The sequence below is a fragment of the Alnus glutinosa genome, chromosome 13 (genome assembly GCF_958979055.1).
Source record: "Alnus glutinosa chromosome 13, dhAlnGlut1.1, whole genome shotgun sequence".
NCBI classification, from domain to species: domain Eukaryota; kingdom Viridiplantae; phylum Streptophyta; class Magnoliopsida; order Fagales; family Betulaceae; genus Alnus; species Alnus glutinosa.
The window spans coordinates 21,859,745-21,876,601 of NC_084898.1; the positions used below are offsets into that span (position 1 = coordinate 21,859,745).

At 32.8% G+C, this 16,857-nt stretch overlaps 1 protein-coding gene and 1 long non-coding RNA gene across 3 annotated transcripts; both read right to left on the reverse strand.

Moving 5' to 3' along the window:
* Positions 1–133: 133 nt before the first annotated feature.
* On the reverse strand, positions 134–9,752 carry LOC133854175 (inactive poly [ADP-ribose] polymerase RCD1-like). Of its 2 annotated transcripts, none has more exons than XM_062290247.1 (8): positions 9,545–9,752; positions 7,027–7,139; positions 4,701–5,963; positions 3,437–3,678; positions 2,833–2,933; positions 1,597–1,782; positions 1,426–1,521; positions 134–397 (listed from the first exon to the last, which is right to left on the reverse strand). In XM_062290247.1, the coding sequence occupies exons 3-8, from the start codon at positions 5,837–5,839 to the stop codon at positions 341–343; spliced, it is 1,821 nt and encodes a 606-aa protein (XP_062146231.1). In that variant the 5' UTR covers positions 5,840–5,963; positions 7,027–7,139; positions 9,545–9,752; the 3' UTR covers positions 134–340. The 2 variants fall into 2 exon arrangements, with proteins under 2 accessions (XP_062146231.1, XP_062146232.1); XM_062290248.1 differs by lacking the exon at positions 134–397 and adding an exon at positions 458–753.
* Positions 4,078–4,694, reverse strand: LOC133854176 (uncharacterized). Its single transcript, XR_009896785.1, has 2 exons — positions 4,426–4,694; positions 4,078–4,329 (listed from the first exon to the last, which is right to left on the reverse strand). It is a non-coding gene; the product is annotated as an uncharacterized LOC133854176 (long non-coding RNA).
* Positions 9,753–16,857: the final 7,105 nt, after the last annotated feature.

Sequence of the window (16,857 nt, forward strand, 5' to 3'; positions counted from 1 at the left end):
ATGCAGGTCCGTGAACCCGGAACCCCGTTGAATACCAAAAAGAATCCGTTGTAAGTTCAGACGAGAGATTTAGGAGCACTCTTTGACTCTTCGTCAGTGATATCTGTGCCACTTAAGGCAGGAGACAATTACCAACACAAACGAAATATCAACTAATCCACCCTCAAAAACAATATAATCCACATTTGGCAACACCATACACAAACATAATTCAAAAGCTACACAACTTGCGGAAGCGTCAGCAAGTCCCATGTTTAACTTTAAAATGTAAGAGAGAGCTTTTAACATGAACAAAAAACGAAAACTACTAGCATTTAAAAACACAGGTTTAAGACCATCTTCATGTCGACGCATTTTTAGTATCCGCAACCTTTTCAGCCAGCACTTCTGATGGTACCTACATCAGCCAGCAAGAAGATACGAATTACTATATTAAAATTGGAATGACTCCGGCGGAATATGAAGTCAAATTAATGGACCTTAAATAGTGGCTCAAAAGGCTGCATTTGACACTTGGGAAGAAAATGCACAAATGACCACTAACTTTGTATGTTATCTGTGATCTGTAAACTAAATCAAGTCTCAGCCATAATTGTCCTGTAACTTCAGTCCTTCGCTATACTACTAACCAAAATCCCTTTCAATAACATCGATGAAGGATCAATTACATCATCTACAGCTGAATAGCTTACAACAAAACCGGTCACCGGCCTTCATGGGCAAAATGGGCAATATCCATTACTTGGCTTACCACTGCCATTCAATCAAAAAGGTAAAAAAGAAAAGAAAAAAGAATGCTCTAGTTTACACCACTCAATGACTTTATACTTGATCAATATTTTTGTCCAACCACCATAGGAAATGTCCACAAAATGCTAATCATGCACAGCAAAGTACAAATCATTCAGATGTCATTTACAATCAAATCTGAAAGTCATGCCTTTAACAGATTTTTTAAAATATAAAAAACACGAAAATAATTTTTCTTTTTCTTTTTTTTTTTTTTAATTTTTATAAGAAACCAATCTCATTAAAAAAGCGTAAGGCGTCGCTTAATATGCTGGGGATATACAAGGAAACACATAAGTAGAAAGAGAAAAGCGAATGAAGCCTACCAACAAATAAACCACACCAAAAACAACTAATAGCAGTTGGCCTAGCTTGACAATAAGTATCGGACAAATAAATTTGTCTCAGAACAACTAAAACATTTCCTCTGTTCAAAGAATGAGATGAAGTCAAATATTAGAACCCTTCAAATCCTTTTGTTTTTTACGAATAGCATTTCCACTCTCCAGTTCATAGTAGCTCAAAATTTTGAATACCCATAATGAAAATACTGCTTGCAATAAGTAATCACCGCATTGCCCAAGTGCACATGAAGAACGTTTCAAACCAGCTGAATTACAGAAACACCACTCATACCTTGCATTGCAGATTCGTGATTGTAGCCCGCAACAAAGGATCTCCAACTATCAATCTCAACCTTTTGATAAATTCATCACGACCTATGTTCTTTGCCTGACATATATTCAAAAAAAAAAATTACATACAACTAGGAGAAGATAGTTTAATAAAACAGAAGACTATGCGTACCCTGAACTCCTCATAATGTGTATTAATTTTTCCCATATCTGTAGAAGGAACTTTATCCGAGATAGCATCAAACAACATTGTGAAAGGCATCCAAGCAGATTTAGGAGCTCTTGTAGTGCTTGAGCCCAGGCTGGCAGCTTTCCCCCCAGATCTCCCAGACTCTGAAATTGGTTGACTGATGCTCTCCTGAGAGAGAACAAATTAAATTTGTCAAAGGCATCCAAGCGGATTTGCAAATTTGCGCACACGCACAAAAAAAAAAAATTCAAATGCTGCAAACTCTAAAAAGAATCATCACTGACATCAGCACAAATAATCCCAACCACAAAGTAATTTAACTCATGATCTCTGAGAAAGTAAAGGTTACTGAAATCTCATACAATGGTTCAAAGATCAAATACATGCATTCTCCAATTTAGTCAAAAGTCTATGCTTCAAATATCAGGGGAACAATTTGCATGGCAACAATCACCTAAAGCTACTAGGGTGCACAAAATAAGTGCTGGAAAGATCCTTAGTCAAAGGGACTCCAAGAGTAGTAACGGTGCCTTTTAATCAAACACCTGCACGAATTTGAAAATCTTGACCACAACAGAAAAAAAAAATATGACAGCAATTATTTTTTCAGCTTAAACAAGCAATCAAAATAACAATGTTAAGAAGAAAATAGTCTTTTGGATAAGGAAATTTTTTATTTTTTATTTTTTAAAAAAAGTTCATAATCAGTCAACAGGAGAAACAATTTGCAACAGCAGACATGCGTCTTAAAAATTAAATACCTCAACTACACACACACACACACACACACAAGTATCTAGTTAACACAATGAATACAAGAGTATTATTCTTCACTTTGTTGTCAGTTTTTTTTTTTTTTTGGTCTTTTTGATAATTTAGATGCAAGCTTCTTCACATGAATTTTTAAAGCTGTCATACTGCTTTCAAAATAATACAAGTCACTTTGAAAGAGATCTTGAAACTGACAACAAAGAATACATGAAAGTAATAAACTGTTTACTATCCACTTATTTTCAAGCAACGCTTTCTCATTCTGGATTTCTAATGCATCCAAGTATTGCTCGATCTTGAAAGCAATATAATTTGTTGGTTTAGCATTTAATATACTAAGTATAACTTTCTATTTCATTTATCAAAAAAACCATATCTAATAACATTATAAAAGTCCTACATAAGTATAAACAAAACCAAGAACCATCTAATAAATTAAACACCTACCACATCAACTGCTGGAGACACTAATCGTTGGCCATGAGGCACATGACAAGTTGTAGTAATCCCTGAAACATCATGCTTCGTCTCACTCCCAATCAAATGCCCTGTAGGGACAACATAAAGTACTAGTGCTCAAGTACTAATAAAATCCAAGAAAAAAATCATGGCATCCATACAGCATCCGCAGAAGACACAGCAGGCTATCTCAATGAACAGTAGTTGCAGTGAAGAATCATCTCTTGAATGTAACAAAGCCCAACCAAGAGGAGATATCCACGATCCATGGATGAAGCCTTGTTTCCTAAAACTAAATACTTCTAAACTTTCTCCACACGAGTTTGAATCAGAAACTGGGCAATTGATCAACTAGTTCAGTTCTGATCAATTGCATAGGTAGCATGTCCATCATATTTTTTTTTTCTAAGTAATCGAGATATCATAAAAAGCTTAAGGCGCCTCCAGGTACACAGGGAGTATACAAGAGAAGCCACCTAGCTAGTAGGAAAAAGGAAGTTATATAATGCAAGAACACAAGTTCTAACACTATGTCAAGGAAAAGTGAAATAATCATGAAACTAAATAGCACGATAAAGGAGTGATAATTCACCTTCAGCTTCGGAAGAGATCTTGAAACTGACAACAAATTCTGGAAAAATGTGCGTGTTCATATTCATAGTCCAGATTATATAAAACCTTGGATTTTCAAGATCATCCACTCCACTATCAGAGTCCATGCCACTAGGACGGTATTGTCTAGTTCCAGGATAAACAACCTCCATGTTTCCCATTATCACTCGACAAAATAGCATGTGTTGTACCCCTTTTTCGTCAATATCACAATTACTTGCACTGTAATCAAAACAAAAGTCAAATTCTTCTCTGAAGACATCAGAAAAATAACTAAAATATAAATAGCAATATGACATTGACAATGAGAAATGACCATAAGAATTTTTTTTTTTTTTTTTTGTCAAGTAATATGGTAAAATAAAAACAATCCATAGTAGCGAATCCCATGTGTTTCTTAAGGAAAGTAGCACAATGCGCTCCCTTTGACCCACAGTAGATCAGGTAATTTTCCTTTTAAGAAGTCACAAAATCAACACAATTCCAAAGATGGAACTATTCATCCATTTAAGTCCTCATATTACTCTTAAATTTGAACCAAGTACATTTTAAACTTCTATTTAAAAAAAAAAATGAACCCACTTTTCTTGGTTCATTTAAGGGCATTTTTTAGGAAGGGTGCTTGTTTCTTTAAAATGCATGTCATTTGTAACTTTCCATTTATTGTGTGATGGAAAGAATAACAAACAATAACAAAAAGATGAATAACAATCAGATTAATGACAAGATTTTTCAATCCTCAAAGTAACAGAGTCAAACCATTGAGCAAATAGGAGCACACCAAAAATGAAGGAAGAGATGTCCAACAATACAAGGCTAATACAGCCTCTTGCTACTCATAGTCAGTTGGGTAGCCACAGCCCAGTGCAAGTCCTGGAGAGGTAACAACCCAGGTTGACTCACCTTTAGCGGAAGAACATTCAAAGTAATACAAAGGAACACCTACCGCTATGAGGTAACTATACAAACCTTAATGTAGTGGAATACATTGCCAGATTTATCTCTTTTTTTTTTTAACTGATAAAAGAGAAACTGCCAGAAGAAGAGGTGGCCAGCTGCAGTCAAAAAAGGGGACAACCCACAGGCCACAGAAAAGTCTTAACTTCTCCCGTGGAGGTTGCTAGCACAACACCATAAAGGTTTCCCTTTATGGCACAAAGTTCTTATCATTCTTGCTAAAACTATAAAATTTACCAATTCAATTGCATATTTTAATTAGTAGACTGGAAAATATAATTCCAAACCTGGTGTAAGGGCTGTTAGCAGCCGTAAGATGAATACCAATGCCATACATGGACTTAATTGTTGAAGGTCGACAATAACCAAGCCCATGTGTCATTACTGTAGGCAGCTCCTCTTTAGATGAAGCAAGCCAAGCATATCGAACATTTGCATCCCCACGACAATTTTGGGTTAGTTCTACCTGCTTCTGGAAAAGCTCAAAACGAGCTTGCATCGAAGTACTTGAGCAAGGGTATATCTCAACAATGTCAGCACTACCAAAAGCACTCATACCCGTAAGGAACATCTTCTGCACAGAATCACAATCAAATTCATTTTTATATACAGCTGCTGTGACTAAATCTGCATCCATCTGTTTATTTTCCTCAACAGCCTCAGCAATTTTTGCATCAGGTTCTCTATTGCAACTATCCTCAACATCTATAACATATTGGTTGTTAGCCGGTTTATGATTGATTTGGATATGCTTAACTAGAGCATTTGACTCCCCACTACATTCCTTCAGCTCAGATTGATCCACTCCATTTATTTGGATTTCCAGCTGCACCTTGATCTCATGAGACCCATTGGACTCCTCAAACACTGGGTCTTGATATTTCTCACTTTCAAGTTGACGGAGATCAGAGAGTTCGTTGTCATCCGCATAAATTTCTGGAAAGAAGCAGCTGTCTGCTTCATCAATCCAAGCAATGGGTTGTCGTGAACCTGTTTTCAAGTCCATCCGAAACATATGCAAAAAGTCAAGCAGGAAAGGATGCCCTTTTAAATTAACCTCCATAGCAGCCTTCTTTACCTGAAAATCTCCTCTAACCATATCAACAATACCCCGAGGAAAATCAATCCATTTGCCATTCTGATTAAACAGTAAACGCTTTGGCGTGCCAGTTTTCCTAAAATTTTCATAGCATATGTTTAAGGATCTTCCAAAATGAGACCCATAGCTCTTGAGCTTGCTTTTACACCCATCCAATTTCCTTCGCTTGGCAAGCTTATTTTGTGAGATATCTGAGGTGTGCCACTGTGGTGACATTGTTCGGTTAACTCCATTCAAATAGTTAGCAGACTGGGTTACCCGCTTTCTTTTTGAGTCACGCACAACTCTCCTGCTTCTATCCAACGCCTTTGCGATCTTCGCTTCCATTTCTAACTACTTGATCAATATCTGTGCGCAAGTCTAAATCTAAAAGCTTAACTATACAAGAAAAGTACAACTCTAGCTCTAAACCAGTGAAAGTAACTGTACCATTTCAGATAATTGGCAAACCCTGAAAAATAGAAACTAGTTAGAATATCTACGATGACATATATTATCATGTTTCTCAAATTTATAAAAAATAAAAAAAATAAAAAAAACTTGGCAAAAATTAGGTGATCCATAAATAACCATCATATATAAACCAACATATATTAACCCACCACCAAAATATTAGAGTATGTCTGTGAATTAATGAAATCCTGAAACAGATACACGAATCAATAGACAGGAGACAAGACAGTGTGCTCATAGAGTGGCTGTGGTATCATGGCTCTGATTCATGTGGTACTACTGCGATCAAGGAAGAATGGGGGAGTGCGGTATTACAGCAGGAGATAAGAGTAGCATTTTGGAGGTGGTGGCGGTGGCGGTATATAGAGCTATAATTAAGCTGAATCAAGCCGAGTATTAAATGTTTAATTTTCGATCATTTAATTTTATTTCAAGGATGAACCGAGCTTGAGCTTACCATCAAGCTAGATTATATGTTCAAACTTCATTTGTTATACGAAGGAATTAAAATTTGTTCATTGTTTTTAATGGAAACAATTAATTTACCCATTCCTCAAAAAAAAAAAATTATCATTAGCGTTAAATAGATAAACAAATTTTTATTTAATGATAAAAATTTTATCAACCTTGAATTTGTAATAAATCATATTAGATTTTTTATTATAAGAAAATGAACTATTTATATTACATCCTATAACCTTATCTACAATCTTAAACAATCAAATCTCAAATATAAATATATATATATGCACACCCACATTCATTAGACTCGACCATTAATGCATCGTATATTGATGTGTGTAATGCATAGTTCATTACTCTACAACATTTTATCAACTACCAATCTTCAAGCCAAAAAATTTTGTTTCACAAGGTTGTATTTTTAGACCAGAGAGTCAGGAAAATATTACATATAAACAGAAGCAACAAACTAGATGCAAACACCAATTAATGAAAGTCAACATACTGCAAATGTTGGATTTAAAAAGTCAACATGGCTGCTAAAAAGTCAAGAAAATTTACATATCTGTATAAATATTAACCACAAGAATAACACATACCCAAAACTGCTGTTGTCTTTGATGTACACCTTCATGCTCTCCATTAACTCTATCAAACTCAAAGAAGAAACGCCACTTCCTTATTTACTCTACAGCCCCAAACAGCTCTGCTCCTAATAATAGCATCCATCCAATAATGTCTCAACACTTAAATCCCACACAAATGGATAATTTCGGTGACAATAAATAATGCTATAAACTAAAACTTATATTATCAAATATTTAACAAAGATGAAACTAAAAGTATTGCACAAAACAAACACCCAAAGCACATCTTCAAATTATTAACCCAAAACAGAAAATAAAAGCCCTATTGCTCAGTTTACATGCCGAAAAAAATATAGCTAACGAGGACCAGCAAATAAAAAAGTTACCATTCAACTTCAATTTTGTTTTCCAATTTCTGTTCTCAAAACAAATATATTAACCAACAAGTCAAAACTCCATTCACTCCTCAAAACAAAACAAAAAATACAAAAAAAAAAAACAAAAAAACAAACAAAAAACAAACAAAAAAACAAAACAAAACAAAACAAACAAACAATTTTTATAAATCTATATATTATTCTCTTGTTGTAGGAATATTTTGAAAACTCAATTCACTCCTCAAAAAAGAAAAAGAAAATTATAAATCTATATTATTCTCTTGTTGTAGGAATGTTTTGACAAAACATGTGCTTACCTTTTGAAGATGTAACAGCTAATTTGTTGTTTAAAAAAAAAATAGTAAAGTAGTTGAAAGAATATTTTGACAAAACAGGTGTTTAACTATTGTAGAGCTAAGCGTTACTTAAAAATTAGAGAGAGAGAGAGAGAGAGAGAGAGAGAGATTAGTGGAGACCTCTTTTTTTTTTCTCTCCTTTTAATTTTTTTTTCTTTATTCACAAATAAAGCTCTACATTTGTTTGGGTTTTCCCAAGATAAGCAAGTGTTTGGGTTTCTCAGATATACTATATAGAAAACATTTTTCAAATGTAAACCCCACCAAGAAAAACACTTTAAAAACAATGTCCTAGCTTCATACGCGTCAGAATACTTTTTCAATCCAAGAAAAAAAAAATCCAAAGACACATTAGCAAACATACCCTTGTTTTCAATTATTTCTATTCATAAGTCTTTGGCTCCATTGGTTAATTTTTTTAAATGTTTTTCTTGTTTGAAAAAATGTTCTAATGTAAGATAAAGGTGAAAGTAGTTTTAAATATTTTACAAGTGTTTTGTGTTTTGAGTTATATGTTAATGCCTCTGTTTGCTAATGCTTTTTAGAAAGCGTTTTTTGTTTGAAAGTGTTATAATGTGACATAAAAGTGAAAGTAGTTTTAAATGTTTAGTGTATTGAGTTATTTGTTAATGTTCTTGTTTTGAAAAGAGAAAATAAGAGGGAGAAGGAAAAAATGTTACGAAACAACGCTAATGTTTTTGTCTTAAAAACAGAGAAGTGCAAAGAAAAAGATATAACAAACAAAACCTTTTTTAGAAACCGTTTGGATTTGCAATTTCAAATGTGCAATTTAAAAATAAAGATTTTAAAATGCGATTTTTAAAAAAGTAGTTAAGCGTTTAGTAAAATGGCATTTAAACTTTTAAAATCGTGCGTTTTAAAAAAAGTAGACCCTAGCCAGGGATTTGAAAAGACAGATTTTTCTACGTTTTTCCAATCATAATTTTTCTTATAAAATTGCACACCCAAACAAAACATTTTCTATGATTTGGTTTAAAATCACACTTTTTTTAAGCAAAACTCGTATTTTACAACCTAAAAAGGCACGAGGGTTACAAGATGTGAAATTTAAATTTCCCTTTCTTTTCCTCGAGTTTCTCTGCAACCAAACAATACTTAATTACCCATCACAATTTCAACATATTAATTCGTTTTACTGAGGAAAAAAAAAAGAACAAAATCCGTGTGTTAAAGATCAAATACACGTTTCTGTGCAAACTTGAAAATACAAAAATTTTGCAGTAAATGAAAAAATTTCACCAAAATCAATTCTAAAACTGATATAAGTCAACAACGACGACTCAAAAACTCGTATCAGTCAGAACCGGACCCGATCTGTCCGGATTTGAACGACAAATCAGCCTCCGAACACAAATTCCAAACAAATTATATTTGCAAACCAAAAAAAAAAAAAGAGAAACAGAACGAAAACATTTACGCATCAAACATAGGATTTTTGTGCAAAAAAAAAAAGAAGAAAGAAAACAACAATCTCTCTGCAAAACGCGCAAAAATATCCAGTAAAACAAGAAAATTTCACCGGAATCAATTCTAAAACTGATAAAAGTCAACAACAACGATCCATAAACTCGTATCAGCCAGAACCGGCCCCGATCCGCTCGATTTGAGCACAAAATCAGCCTCCGAACACAAAAGTCCAAAAAATTAAACAAATAACAGAATCAAACCCATACAACGAAAAAAAATCGATTCCGAAATGCTCAAAACCCTGCCAGGCAACAAGAGAGCAGAAATTTCGGGAGTCAGAGGGAGATCAAGAGAGGAAACCAAAATTACCTTGCGAGAAGTGAAAATTTTGGAGGTTAGGGTTTGATTTTCAGGAGAAAAGTCCTAACTCAGAGGAAACAGAGAGGAATCGTATGGATTGACGGATACGAACGGCGTAAACAATCAGGGGGTGACTACGGACCTTCAGTCGGCGGTCTTCGCCTCAGAATCATGGGCTCTGCATCTATCCTCTTTCCTTTTGCTTGGACGAAACGCAAAACACGAATGGGCCCACCGCTCGATTATTCAAAGTAGGTGAACGATATTGTTACAGGAGGGTTCGAAACGTGTGATCACAGCTGGTTTTGATTGGAGGAGACAGGTGTTTTGACATTTGGGGTTGGATTTTAATTATCGTCTGAATGTGACAAGACACACGGATATATATCATCACATTAATATTAAATAATTATATTTTAAAAAATCATAAAAGAAACAATTCTTTAATTTAATTTAAAAATAATAATTTAAATTTAAGAGGTTAATCACTTTATTGATATTTATACTTTAGAAACTTTATTTTTTGCCTATGTTATTTTCATTTGTATCACAGATACATGTGGTTTGAGAAAAAACAGATTTAATACCTTTATTTATTTTTTCATCTAATATTTAACGGTCTGTCACGTATCAACCCTCAGGCATAATATAAAAAAATTTAAAATCTTTAAAAATTAATTAAAAAATTAAAATATAAAAAACTTTAAAAAAATTAAAATATAAAAAACTTAAAAAAAAAAAAAAAAAAAAAAAAAAAAAGGGGGCCGGCTACGCTCTCTTTTTGGGCAAAATGGGGGTGTCACCCTTACGGCCAAAAAGAAAAAGAAAAAGAAAAAAGTGAGGGTTTCGGCCCTTAGGGGTGATCGAGTCACCTCCATGGCCCATGAGGATGGCTTTGGGCATTGGGGGTGGTTGGCCACCCCCCAATGATCAAAAATCTCTTTTATATATATATATATATATATATATATATATATATATATATATATATATATAATTTTATTTTTATTCTTTTTGACTATTGAGGTGACCGAACTATTCTCGTGGCCATTGGAGCTGTTCGACCACCCCTAAGGGCCAAAACCCTCACAATTTTTTTCTTTTTTCTTTGTTTTCTTTGGCCATAGGAGTAGCTTAGTCACCCTTCCTCTCTTTTTTTAAATTTTTTTTAATTAATTTTTCAAGATTTTTATTTCCTATTTTTTATTTTTTTTATATTGTGCCACGTGTCAACATTCACTAGTTGACACGTGGCAGGCCGTTAAATATTAGACGTAAAAATAGACAAATGTACCAAGTTCGTCTTTTTCCAAACCACAAGTATTATCTGTGATATGAATAAAAGTGCAAGGGACAAAAAACAAAGTTTTCAAACCACAGGTACCAATAAGGTATTTAACCCTAAATTTAAATTATTTTATATCATAAATGAGAAAATACTTCTTTTCATTCGAAGTTCGTTTCACATACATTTTCATTAAGTTAGTATGCATAAGTTTATTCTCGGAAAAAATATAAAAGAGATCCATTAACTAATAGCCGATTTTAAAATAGACACATGAATTTTTAATTGTACTAAAGTGACACATCAAATTACTAGAGTGTGCCAAACATGCCACCTTTTTTTATGAGAAATGTTTCACTATACACTTTCATCTCACTCATATCTCAACCTTGTCTATATGGACCAATAATGTGAGAGATAGTAGAGAGAATGTAGTGGAACCCTAATTTTTTTAACAATATTATTGGTCCATGTAGACAAAGGTAGGATATGAGTAGGATGAGAGTGTATAGCCAGCATTTCTTTTTTTTCTTTTTCTTTTTTATAATACCATTATTCTTTGAAAAAAAAATAGAGAAGTATTTTTTTAAACAAGAAAAAAAAAATCTAACAAGTTAAAAACTTTAAAAATTTAAATTTTTTAATTAAAAAAAAAAAAAAAAAACTAATGGGTGGCTCGGTAGTCACCCCTTGGTTAGGGGTGGCTAAGAGTGGTCGTGCACCACCCGAAGTGAGGGGTGGCCCCTAAGGGTGGTGACGGCTCACCCCCAACCACCAATGAGGGTGCCTATTGAGCCACCCTTTGGTTTTTTTTTATTATTTTTTTAATTAAAAGATTTTAATTTTTTTAAATTTACAATTTATTTAACTTTTAGTTTTACATATTTTATATATATTTATTTTTTATTAACAATGACACGTGTCATCATTTTATTAACACTGACATCGCACACTAACGGAATCTGTCAAGTGTCTTGACAGAATTTGACATAGATGGTTAATTATAAATTAGGTAAATCACATGAAATAATTTTGTATTCTTTTCTTTTTTTTACTAAAAGTAACACATGTCATCATTTTATTGGTGCTGTCAGGAACACTAACGAAATCTGTCATGTGTTTTGACTGCAGAAACTAAATTGTTATTTTGGCTTACTATAATGACCTCTAAATTATTTTTATACCGCAATGAGCGATTTGTAATTTAGGCCAATTACAGATATTGATTTTGTATTTATCTAAATAAAATAATTTTTATTTTATTTTTTATTAATCCACCCCCCTCCTTTTTTATTTTCGTTTTTTTGTTTAAAAAATAGTTTTTTTATTAATTTTTTATTTTAGTTTTTAAGATAATAAGAGTATTATTGAAAAAAATTTGTCTTTTTAGCACAACTTAATTGTTTTATAGGTCACTTTAGCACACTTAAAAATTCATAGAGCTATTTTAAAATCATCTGTTAGTTGAATGGGCTATTTAATATTTTTCTCTTTATTCTCTTAAAAATATGAGTGTAATAATCAGTAATGGATTAATTCTATGAAAATTCGGAGGGTAATAAATGTGAGGGTTGCGATTGATCTGCTTGTATATATATTTTGTAGGTACATAAAATTCAAAAGAGCAATAAAAGAAAAGACTTTAAACAAAACTAAAAAGGGGTGGTTCTCTAGTAATATTTGAAATTAATATTTGAAATTAGAGAAGAAATTCTCTAGTACTCTTGAATGATGAGAGGATTATGTAGAACCATAATAAAAATGGAGTAATGCTACACATCATCTCATTGTCCTCCTTTTATCCTCCCAAAATTGATGTGGCTCTTAAAATCACCATTGGATCAAAATCTAAAAGTGATATATCAAAAATTCAATGGTGATTTTAAGAGTCACATTAATTTTGGGGGGACAAAAGGAAGATAAGGAGATGATGTGTAGCATTACTCATAAAAATGAGCCAATCTCCTTCAAGTATGAAACGATCGATATAAAGAGAGATTGCAAGCGAAGCAGCTAATTGAGCAGTTAAGGCTTCTCCAAAGACAGGAGAACAAGGGTCACTGACATATATATATATATATATATATATATATATATATATATATATATATATATATATATATATATATATATATATATATATATATATATATATATATAAAGGGAAGTAGTGGGAATGATATTCCAAGCAATTTTCCAAATGAAAAGTTTGAGACAATCACTTAAGTTTAATTTCCAAGTATTTTTCCAAAAGTTGATGGGAAAACAAAGAGAGTAGTAGGAAATTTGAAGAACTAAAAGGGAATGATAAGCTGAGGAGGTAGAGAATTTTCCTGAAGAAGATAGTGTCCAAATATAAGAAGGATGGGAGGAAACTGAAATGCGAATTTTAAGAATTTCAGTAGCTGAAATAGGTTCAAAAATGGAATTAATAAGAAAATAATTCCATTTAAGAGATGATTAGGAGAAGAAATCAGAAATGCAAAGAGAATGGAAAGAGGAATTAGTAGGCTATTTTGGTAAAGATTTAAAAATAAAGAGGAAAGGATTGGGATCCAAGAAGATGACCAAATTGGAAGATTGAAGAATTGGTTAACTTGATGGCAAGCACCTTTTGAAATGAAAGAGGTAGGATGCATTTAGAAGAAGAAGAAGAAGAAGAAGAAGAAGAAGAAGGGGGGGGGGGGGGGGGGGGGGAAGATTTCCATACATGATACATTTCTATTTTTACCTTTAGGAAAACCCCACCAAAAGTCCTTAAAGATTTTGTCAAGTGTAGCATTGATGAAGATAGGAAGCATAAAAGTGTTCATAACATAAGAGGGGATAGTAGCTACCACAGATTTAATGAGCACAGTTCTTCCAACCTGAGATAAAGATTTGGCCTTCCAACCTTCAACTCTATGTAAAACCTTGTCTATAATATCTTGAAAATCCTTTTTTTTAGCAATTTTTATACCTGAAAGAAGACCAATAGATTTATTCATTTGAAATAAACGAGAAAGAACTTCAATACCCAAAATAAATAGAAAAGGGGAAAGGGGGTCTCCCAGTTGAAGTCCACGAGCCAGAGTAAATAGGCAAAAAGAGTTATTATTAATCAGAATTGAGAAAGATGTAGAGGTTATACATATATGAATCTAGTTGATCCAAACAGGATGAAAATCAAGTTTGACTAGGATAGCCAGCAAGAAGTTCCATTCCATACGATCAAAAGCTATTTCCATATCAATCTTGATAGCCATTAAACTTCCTCGTATATTTTTGGATTTAAGAATATGGAGGAGTTCATAAGCCATAATCGAGTTATCTTGAATGTTGCGAGCAGGAACAAAAGCTGATTGAAGAAGTGATATAAATTTATATAAAAGAGATTTGAACTTGTTTGCAATAAGTTTTGAGATAATCTTGCAAATAATATTGTATAGAATAATAAGTCTGAAGTGAGTGACCATAAAAGGACCAAGTTGCTTTAGAATAATAGCAATGAAAGTATGATTATGTTCCTTTCAACATATGATTATGTTTAAAAAAATGCTATGAAGCACAACAGTTTTAACAGTAGTTCAATATTTATTGTAGAAGAGAGATATGAATCCATCTGGACCAGGTGTTTTAGTAGACCCAATACTAGATAAGGCGGCCTGCTTGTATATTTGAAGTTTTTAATTTAAGATAAATTCTATTTTATTCATTTATATTTTCTGAATTATAATTTTATTTATTCAAATTATAGATTTAATTTTAAATTATAACAGGGCTATTGTTGTATTTTTTGAATTATTTTTGTTAATGCGTAATATCTTACGAATATAACAATTCAAAATTAATAAATTATTATTTTTTTTTTTTAAAAAAAAACTGATCTGAAATAAATAAATAAATTATAATTTCTTAAATTATATGTTTACATATCAAAGTAAAATATAAATAAGGTTCAAATACCTTTTTGTCTACCAGGTTTGATTACTTTTATTTTATTCCAACTTGGATTCACTTTCGATCACAAGTAGTACCTAACTTATAAGAATATACCTAAATAGTTCCTCCGTCCATCTGTTGTCAAGAAAAATAACTGATTTCCACGTCAAACTAATCAGGACTTGACACGTGTCATGTACCTTATTAAAAAAAAAACTTATTAACCTTAAATCTTTAAATTTTAATTTTTTTTTCTTTTTAAATGAAGGGGTGGCTCGAGCCACCTCTTTGGGCCAATGTAGGTGGCTAAGCCACCCCCAGGGCCGGTATGGGATGGCTGAAACCACCACGAGGGAGTCAAAAAAAAAAATGTAGGGATTTGGCTCATTAGGAATGGCCAGACCACTCCTAGCCTTACGAGGGCGGCCACGCCACCCCAAGGCCCTTGGGGGTGGTTTCAGCCACCCTCATTTTGCCATTTGGGGGTGGTTCGAACTACCTCCAAACCGGCCCTAGGGGTGGCCGGCCACCCCATAGGCCCAAAGGAGTGACTCAAGTCACTTTTTTTTATTTTTTTTAAGTTTTTAAATTATTTTTCTTGATTTTAAAATTTAAGTTTTATTATAATAATATTTTTTATTTAGGCATATAACATGTGTCAAGTTCTGATTGCTTTGACGTGAAAATTTGTTAGTTATCTTCGCGGCAGATAGGCAAAGGACCACATATCTTTATTTTATATGTATAAAGCGAATACAAATGATAAAGGGGGAGAGGGAAAAAGGACAATGCTGTTTGCTTTAGAAAAGAAAGCAAAAGAGTGAGCCCAATGGGAGGAAATAAGCTAGTTGTGACTTGTGAGTCACCGATGTCTTGTGACTCTTGTCACTTCGATTCTAATCAAAACGACAAAATAGGCTAACGACAGTGAGAGGGAGAAAAACGACATAATAAGGAAAAGATAATATTAAAGAGTTTCCACGAAGCCTGGTTGGGGAAAAAAATTTATATTATTTGGCACCTTCGGTGTGAATCTTACAAGTTGTATGTATTTTCTAATACAAATATATTTAGTATAATGTCCTCCCCGGATGAACGTTGTAGCCAAGAGAAACCATGAACTATAATAGAAGAGCTTGTCCTGTCCATGAGTAAATATTTCATAGTAGCCTCATTACATTGTACATTTTTCTTGGTATATCCAAATAATAGGTAGGAGCATAAACTGAAACATTCTAGAGCTACATAGATGGTTCTTAAATCATTAGCACCACATAAAAACTTTCCTCCTAGAGTAATTGTTAATACGAATAACAGAAATTCTGTTATAACCATTTCTGTACATACAATATATTCTACGGATAGAGGAACACATAAAGTTGAACATAGTTAAATAAGAAATTGAAAGATTTCGTTGAAATTGTTCATTTGGAAATTCCTTGAAAGCTAATTATAGTTTCGACGACTATTATACGATTAGGATAATCTGGCAGTGAATATCAATTCTTGATTTTTTGTTTTTACAACCCCTTACCGATCTAAAGGTTATTTTCACTAACACGTAATCCAATTATATGACAATCATATAAAATACAATTACTCATTTTCTTATTCTCAATTGTTACCATCTACATTGATGGTCCTACTACATGCATTTTGTATTTGTCCAAAGCTCTCCATCCAAAGAGAGAGCTAGCTTGTGACGATAAAAGCATTCTTATGTTAAACACTTAAACTTGCTCCCTTGTCAAAGAGAATTTAGGGAAAAATTGTGTGAAATACTTGTCAAAATCCAACTAACTATTGTAGTCTATTAACGATCTCAAACATATCTAAATGGTTAACAAATGTGATTTTTTTTTTCTCTGCAATATTTATGAGTTTTAAGTATGGGTGACTATTTGACTTCATGAATTAGGTTTGTACCATGCTGTGTCGAGTCATGAATAAAATATAAATAACTCGACATGAATACGACTTATTTAATTAATTGTGCGAAGTCCTTAATCCTAACACGACTTGTTTAACTAAAAGAGTGACACGACACGACTTGCATAACTTGTTAAAAAAGAGATTGTGTTTGCTTGACATGAGTACGACTCGTTCAACTTGTTTA

What these genes read in the sequence shown, in the direction of transcription:
- LOC133854175 (XM_062290247.1), bottom strand. Translation starts at nt 5,839, where the DNA reads ATGGAAGCGAAGATCGCAAAGGCGTTGGATAGAAGCAGGAGAGTTGTG. An exon ending in GATCTCTTCCGAAGCTGAAG is followed by an intron (nt 2,934 to 3,436) that starts GTGAATTATCAC and finishes TTGTCCCTACAG; the next exon opens with GGCATTTGATTGGGAGTGAG. An exon ending in TGTCTCCAGCAGTTGATGTG is followed by an intron (nt 1,783 to 2,832) that starts GTAGGTGTTTAA and finishes GTTCTCTCTCAG; the next exon opens with GAGAGCATCAGTCAACCAAT.